Consider the following 8,184-nt stretch of genomic DNA (forward strand, 5'->3'; position numbering starts at 1 on the left):
TTCTGAGCAGATGGTTACCTCAGTGAGAAAGGTCAGCATTTCCTTTTCTTTTGCCCTTGCTATGAAATCTTTCAAAGGGAGCGGTGCTGGCAGCCACTATTCCACAGGTCAAACACAAAACACTTTGGTTGAGAGAGGAAGTGGGAAGTCTGACACTAATGGTGGAAATTGGACCATGGTTTTTGTCAGACATGAGAAACGTTTCCTTCTGGGTGCTGAATTGTTGACTAACTAGTTGTTATTGCTTTGGGAAAAGCTGACAGTAGGAGGCAGGAAAACTTGGAATACAGTCAGAAGTTACATGTTTCATCATTTAAACTGTAATTTGCAACAAACAGACCTTTTTTTACATCACTGATGATCTAAAAATCATGTTGATCACTATAAAGGGTTGTTTTGGGGTGTGAATAACTGATATTTCAGTACTTTAATGTGTTCTTTCATAAAACTGTAATTTTTTTTACTATTTTACGCTTTAGTTTATTCTTTGATAATGATGTGTTGATGTTCACTGATAGGAAACAAGCAGTCAAATGTTGCTCCACAATGGTGCATTACAACAAACTAACAATATTCTTTATTTCTGAAGAGTTTTGGGGTTCATAATTCTATGGAGTCCTTCTGATATAACACATTTACACAAACCTGACAGAATGATCAATATCATCAGTGAATCATTTAACCCACTTATCATGTTGACATAAAAAAATCATTTCAAACCATGGAAATCGCACACTTTTTGTATTTAATTTAGCCTTTCCTGTGTGAACACCAGCACACACACACTGAAAGACTAATTAGGCCCAGAATTAATAACATCCATGTCAAATCCAGTTTTGATTCATGCGAAATATCGTTTTCAGTCGAGGTTTCTTCTGCCAAGAATGAACACATTTGGCCAACGACTGCAGAAGATAATCTCCATATTTTAGATTCTCCTGTCTGGACTGAAGATTGCCCTTTAAATTTATGAATTCTGAGATAAGTTATGACATGTTTCTGAAACGAATAGCATATTTGCTGCACAAAGTCCCATGTCTGAGACATGATAATGTGGTATTTAAAGACGCACTCCGATCACCTTTTATGGTCTTACGATTTTGCTTTTAGGCAAATCCTGAAACCTGTGTCGTTTTCTAGGAGTTTTTGCTTAGTGGCATGAGTTCTTTAAAAAGTTGCCTCTGAGTTGTGAGCAGGATTGGTAGTGTGGAGTAAGCTTGCTTCTATTTCCCATCATCCCTTTGTTTAAAATCTCTCCTGCTAGCTTACAGCTCCTTACAACCCCAACTTGACATGGTGGTGCAACAAAATTAAAATAAGAATTTCCTTTCTAGCTTTTCCTGGTAATTTGGAGTTAAGCTAATAACTCTAATAGCTGTTTTGGAAAAATTATAAATTTTTCTAGTTTTTATAGGCTAATTTGGAGTTTAGCTAACATTTTAACGTTATGCAGTTTTGGCAAAAGTAGATATATTTTTTCTCTTTTTTTGGCTAATTTGGCTGACTAATATTTTCAGAGTTTTTCAGCAATCAGCTATAGCATTTTCAGTTATCTGTTTTAGCATTTTTAGTTACACCTCTAGCATCTTCAGCTGCCATATTCAGCTTACAGCATTTACACTTGTATTATCGCAGGTAATGCCATATATTAGTTTTCTTTATATATGTCAGGGGTGTCAAACTCAATTGCACAGGGGGGCAAAATCTAACACACATCTTAGGTTGTGGGCCAAACAGGACAAACATTTATTGAAACACCAAAACTACATTTTTAAAACTTTAAAAATGTAAATTTTTAAAGTTACTATAAATAAAAATAGGAAGGAATATTATTCCACAATAAAACACTTTAAACTTTAAATTATTATTATTTATTTTTTTTACTCTTCATGAAAATATATTTTGTCAAAATTATACAAGTTGGAAATAAGCGCAAGATAACATTGGGCCATTAATAGCAATACAATTATCTGGAGATTTTAGGGGCTATTTTGTGGCAATGCATTTTCAGATTTAAAAACGAAAAAAAAAGAGTTGAAAGTGAAAAAAAGATTTGAAACTGAAAAAAAATGTTTTGAAATTGAATTTTTGAGTTTTGAAACCTTAAAACCTGAACATTTGAAGTTGAAAACAATTAAGTTTATTTTAAAATAGCAAAAAGGTTTGGACATTTGACTTTTTTTGGCCAAACATCAATATTTTTTTCAAAAAATGTTTTATTTGGGTTTCAAATATTTATGGCCCCAAAATACCTCCATAGGGAGCTGGACATAATTACCGGGACGGCCAATCCGGCCACCAGGCCTTAACTTTGGAGTGTGATATATGTCCTCCATCATTTTCATTGAGGCAGATCTTGAAATGATAACATGTTTCTGATATGATTCATATATTTGCTGCTCAGACATAGTCCCATGTGTGACATTTAACCTCTCAGAAAGACTCAGCAATGAACTCGTCATCCAGCAGAGAAATGTTGAGGTGTGACTGTTGCCTCCCATCTCTGATTGCAGCAGGTGCGTGTCTGATTGTTGCGCCTGAAGCTGCTCTTCTCTGAAGTGACTCCACGTCTCCTTTTTGACATGTTTTCCACCTCACGCGCCCTCTGATTTCCTGATTTGAAGAACAATGTGGCAAACGCCCGGCCTGTCAGCCTCCAACCACACCAACGCGTCAGCTGCTGACCCCGAGGGGCTGCTGGAGCACCGCTCCCTCAAAGTGGGCATCATAACCGCTTTGGGCTTGATGATCACTCTGGGAAACGTTGCGGTGCTGCTGGTGATCACGTCGTCGGTGGCCGGTTGGTCGAGGAACTCTCGATACTTCCTGCTCTCCCTGACGGCCGCAGACTCCGCGTTCGGGCTGCTGGTCATGCCCCTGAACCTGTGCGTCAGCCTCCTGAAGGACTACACGCACGGCCCGGACGCGCTCTGCCACGTCGTGGCTTTCTGCAACGCCACCGTCTACTCCACCTGCATGTACACGCTGGCCACCATCAGCCTGGAGAGGTACATCGCGGTGTTCTACCCGCTGCAGTACTCCACCCTCATGACCAGGAGGAGGACGCTGCTGCTGATCGCCTTCGCCTGGTGCTTCCCCCCCTTCCTCCTGCTGCCAATCTCATTCCCAGACAGCATCATCGAGGTGCATTTCTCCAACGCCTCGCTGGTTTGCAATCCATCCTACTCCACAAACATCACCTACTCCCTGAGCTTGACGGCTTTAATATTCTTCCCCTGCTCCATCGTCATGACATTTGCAAACCTGAGGGTGTGGTGCGCAGCCAAGAGACAGAGGCTGAAAATGCGCAAATACGGCTGCGCGCTCCGCAGCAGGCACAACGTGGCATCGAGGGTGCTCGTGCCCGTGATGGCAGCCTACTACACCTGTTGGACTCCCTGCATGGCAACCATGATCTACAATGGTAAGCAAAGCAATCATGAAGAGAAAAATATATAAATATGAAGACAAAGAAAAATCAATATTTGTTTCCATGAAGGTTCTCCTGCAAACCCTAAATAAACCTGAATTAATATGCAATTTGAATACAAATCTGCACACCATTTGAAGATGAAGGGGGTGAAGTCTGTCTTCACACTTGCATAAGTCATCAGTTGAAGAGAAAGTTGCATCAGTATTCCAGGATGCAGCGTGGGATGTTTTAAAAACTGCTGTTATTCTCTGATTTTCTGGCATGGTAAGGAAAAGAAAATTAGTTTAGGTAGTTCTGACTATTTTGAAAACATCTGAGATTAGATAGCACTTTAGGTTGTGTCTTTTTTAATTAGTGGAAAATACTTTATACTTAAATTTAGCATGAAGTTTTAATCTAGGACTTGCAGAGTACTTTTAACTATAATTTCCCCTTTTAATTTCCATCATCTTCTCCCAGGAGGGTACACCGTTTTTATCTATAGCATGAAAATGCTGTTTTGAGGGCAGTTTTGACTCTGAGTTTTGTTTCATTTTCAATATTCATGCTGAGCACCTGAAGCCTTTCAGCACAGATGTTGATATGAAGCTGAATCTGTCAAATTTAGGTAAAAAATCCTTGCCAAAATAATGAAAGTAAATCCTAAATTGCAAGTTTCCTAGCAATTGTACTAAAGTCAGACATATTTTTCTCACTTAAGAAAAAATTGGAACACTCTGAACTCAAATGTGGACTTAATATTGCTTTTGGGAGAAACATCCATATACATCTCAAGTTTTCAAATATGTTCTTTCGTGTTTGTGAATTTGATGACATATGTTTTTGCAAATGAAAATTGCCTGAAAGCATAAAGGCATGTTTTTGAGTATAACTTCATTTTAAATGCGTCATCACTTTTTTGAATGTTAGTCCACCATAGGGTTTGGGATTTAGCTTTGACGTCTGGCTGAGCCACTCTTGTGCTGATTTTTTTACAGTCTATAAGTGTTTCTGCATCGCTCTATTGGTTCAGGGCTCCAGGCGCAGTTATTTTGTATGCCGCTTGATGCTTTCCTCAAAAATCTTAATGGAGTGAAGAATACATTTTTTTCTCCCTTAAAGGTTATTTGGTCCATTAGAATAACAACCAGGCAGTTAATATTTTTAGGGCTCTATTGTTGTGCAAAATTAGGGAATATAGAAATAAAAACTCGTATTTATTTTCTAACAAAACATTATTTCATAATATTAATGTGATTTTTGCCTAAATTAAGCAAGCTTGTTGTGTTACAATCATGAACAGGTAATTATTAAGTCTACATTTTGTCATTTATAATACCAGAACTCATAGATGCAGATGGAAGTCTTTTGCAATAATTTTGACTATTATGATTCTGTTATGATATCACTCCAGTACTGTCTATTTGTTCATTTGGAAACCCTGTTAAACTGTAAACTCGACTCGGTAAATATATGCTCTCAGTAAAACCATATGCACTTAGGTTTTTGGAATTGGACTCAAATGTGCTGCTTTACTGATTCTCTTGTGTTATTTGAGTTGAATGCGTGCCTTACTCGAACACTTTCTGGTCCACAGCCGTCTCAGGTAGCACAGTACCAGAGTGGGTGGAGTTTGTGGTGGTGTGGCTGCCGACCTCCAATGGTTTCCTCAACTGTATCTTCTATTTCTGGATAAACCGAAACTTTCGCAGGAAATTCCATCTCGTCCTGCAGAGGTTGGCTCTGGCTGTTTGCCCTAAGTTGGCCAGCAGCCTGGGCTGCAGCGGCATCTCAACCACGCCGTTTGAGTCTGGATTCTTGGACAACAACAACAGTGTTTATGAGCGCTCGTCCAGTGTGTCCTCCACCTGTACGTTGGTGAGCTTGGCTTAGGACTTTCAGGCTAAGGAAATCATAATCTGAGATTATTGTGTATTTTATTTATTCTTTTTATCAGAATTCAATATAAAAATAAGTGTTCAACTGACAAGAACGAGCTCTGTTTATGTGATTTCACTCGTTGGCACAGTAACCAGGATTTACCCTCTGGTCAGAGATGGCCTCTTAAACCACCTTTTTAGTTGTTTTATGGTTATTAGCCATTAACCTCGTCTGTACCTCAGGAGTTCCTACTAACATCCTTCATAAAGCTTTTAATAATGTCAACCTGTTAAGCTACTCAGGTCAACACGTCCATGATGTTTAGTCAGCTGATCAAAATAACCCATCTTTGGGCTGCCTTTCATTTTCGACATTTAAATGTTTCTGATTAAATTCACTTTGAAGAACTAACGCCATCTTACTTCTCCACCTTAACACCTGTGTTGAAGACTGGCATGTAACGGCTAAGAGAATTTAACCTTTACGTCAGAGCATTTCGGAGCATGCAAGGAGAAAGATAATTAAGCACATCCACCTCGCAAAAGGTCACTACGTTTGTGCTGAGAAGAGATAACTAGTGCTGGAAAGATCCCGAGCTTAATATCTCCAAACAAACAAATATAGGGTTGGGAGGGAAATCCTTTGGGACTTTCACCTTCAGTTTGAATTTATTTTGATAAATTAGCATTTAAATCTTTATCTAAACACAGCTTTCTATTGTTGTAAGGGCAGTTATAGGCAAATGGGGTCATTAAAAACTGCATAAAGAGGACTTTTGAACATATTAGGAAATCACAATTTTATTCATTTTTTAGTATGTATTCTGCAACTTGGAATTACCATAAATAGAAAAGCAGCATTTACAAAACTGTGACCTTCGGAAGTAATAATGGTCTGTGAATGTAAACGTTGCTAATTTTAAACTATAAAGAAAAATGAATGTGACTGTGTGAAATAAAGCATAAAGCCTTTGAATTGTTTGACTTTTATTGTGGAAATTTCAGCAAATGCATTTGAGCAGAGTTGAAATGTGAATATTCTTAATGGATGAAATTGATTAACATTCTATCATTGATCAATTTCCCCTCCTGGTGCTTTGGGTTTATCTCTTAAAACTGCAGAAGAACATACATTTACAGTGGCGATTTTAAGAACCTGCCAACGTCTCACACTTTTAGTCAAGACTCCCCAAAGTCATAACATTTCAATCATTTTGCTTGACAGATGGCAAAGTTTGTTCAAAAGAATGTTCTTTCTCAGCATGTTTTAAAAAGAAAGTGGCTTTCAATGATTTGATTTTCTTTGAAACAGTTGACACAAAAAGACCTGCTTTTTACCTCAGTTTTAGAGGACAAAAGTGTATTTTTTTCTTATATAAGTAAATAACTTTTTTCCTCATGCATTTTTCTCTAGTTATAAATATGAGCTCTCAGATGGTAGATTAAAAAAAACCTGATTATTGATTAAATATAAATATTAAATAATTAAAGAATGCGTATATTAGTAATACAGATTCCTGTTGTAAACTTTTTTTTTTTACCTCTTCACCTTAAAGCCACATTTTCTCTAAATGCTTTGCAGAGTAATTCAGTTCCTCCCCTGATAAGAGGATACTCCTCACTGACCACGATAACTGCAAAGCCCCTCTGCATTGCTGGCTCAAGATGAAGCTTATTTATTTCTCCATAACTTCAAAGCTGCAATGCATGCTATTAATTCTTGTGTGGATAAGAAACCATAAATTAACCCTCTAAATGATCCACTTTAGTCTTTCAGTGTTTGCACTTTTCTTCTCTGATAAAATGCTGAATAATGCTAAAAAATATTAGCTTTTTTTTTTTTTTGCAACTATGCTAATCAACCCTAGAGAGACACAAGAACAACTTGCGTCTAAAATAATTACAAGTGGAAATTAGCTTAAAACCAGGTATAAGTTTAGCCTAGTTTTAAATGTAGAATTTTTTTTAGAAACTAAGCATGCACTCAAATGATTTACTTATGTGCTAAATCAGTTTCATAGGATGAGGTTAGAGGAGAACATTAACTTGCATATCAAATGAATTGATGTGATCAGTGTATGGTGTAAAAAGAAAATCAGCTATGAAAACTTGATAAGAAAAAAGGTATGTATTCAACTGAGTCTGGAGATGCAATTAAATGAAAATGAGTTTGCTGAGGTGATGGTTAAAGATCAGTTGGTGTCACTCTGATTCAGAAATGAATATCTTTGTCTGATTCATTTAACGTTCAGAAAATTCTTCTGATCATTGTGGGGAGAACAGCTTTTCTTGGCAACTCCTGGCAGTTCTTTAAAACGCTCACAGAAATTCTGTTCTTCTTTAGAAAACCTAAAATAAAAATAGCTTTTTTGCAATTTCTACTTAAGATGCTTTGTAAGATTCTTTTTTTGAGCAGTTTTCCTTTTGTGTCACAAAGGTCTCACAGGACAATAGCGTGTCATGCATTCTCACCCTTCACTCCCCCTGACGACTGCTGCTAATAGAAATAACAAAGCAGTTCAGTCACAGACACTGATGGGGAATGGATTTCATATTTTCCAAATAATAAAACATGACTGACTCTTTTCAAAAGTGCATTAAACACACAAGACAGCCGGGATGTGTGTGGCGCCTCCACCACTGCTAAATACGAGACAAAAGTCAACACTAACATGTTTTGATGTAAGAAGCTTTTCATGAACCTCCATTTACAATACATACTGTAATTTCCTTTTTTTTATATCTCATTGCAGTTGCAACCACACAATTTGGCAGGTTATTGTTTTTCATTGTGGAAAACAGCCTCTCACACCATCTGTGCTGCATTCTCTCCTGGTCTGTGTCCATTAAAGCCTTAAATTCAGATTGAGCTCATGATGAGGTTTAAACCTT

At 37.5% G+C, this 8,184-nt stretch overlaps 1 protein-coding gene across 1 annotated transcript; it reads left to right on the forward strand.

The window, feature by feature from the left end:
- Window positions 1-2,416: 2,416 nt before the first annotated feature.
- On the forward strand, window positions 2,417-6,268 carry zgc:162592 (uncharacterized protein LOC561993 homolog). The gene is made up of 2 exons (XM_024294855.2): window positions 2,417-3,424; window positions 5,010-6,268. The coding sequence occupies exons 1-2, from the start codon at window positions 2,629-2,631 to the stop codon at window positions 5,303-5,305; spliced, it is 1,092 nt and encodes a 363-aa protein (XP_024150623.1). The 5' UTR covers window positions 2,417-2,628; the 3' UTR covers window positions 5,306-6,268.
- Window positions 6,269-8,184: the final 1,916 nt, after the last annotated feature.

This window comes from Oryzias melastigma, linkage group LG3 (genome assembly GCF_002922805.2).
Source record: "Oryzias melastigma strain HK-1 linkage group LG3, ASM292280v2, whole genome shotgun sequence".
In the NCBI taxonomy this organism is placed as follows: Eukaryota; Metazoa; Chordata; class Actinopteri; order Beloniformes; family Adrianichthyidae; genus Oryzias; species Oryzias melastigma.

Bases quoted from the DNA above. Each gene is read 5' to 3' on its own strand.
- zgc:162592 (XM_024294855.2), top strand. From the start codon at position 2,629: ATGTGGCAAACGCCCGGCCTGTCAGCCTCCAACCACACCAACGCGTCA. The intron at 3,425-5,009 runs GTAAGCAAAGCA...TCTGGTCCACAG, and splicing joins GGCAACCATGATCTACAATG to CCGTCTCAGGTAGCACAGTA.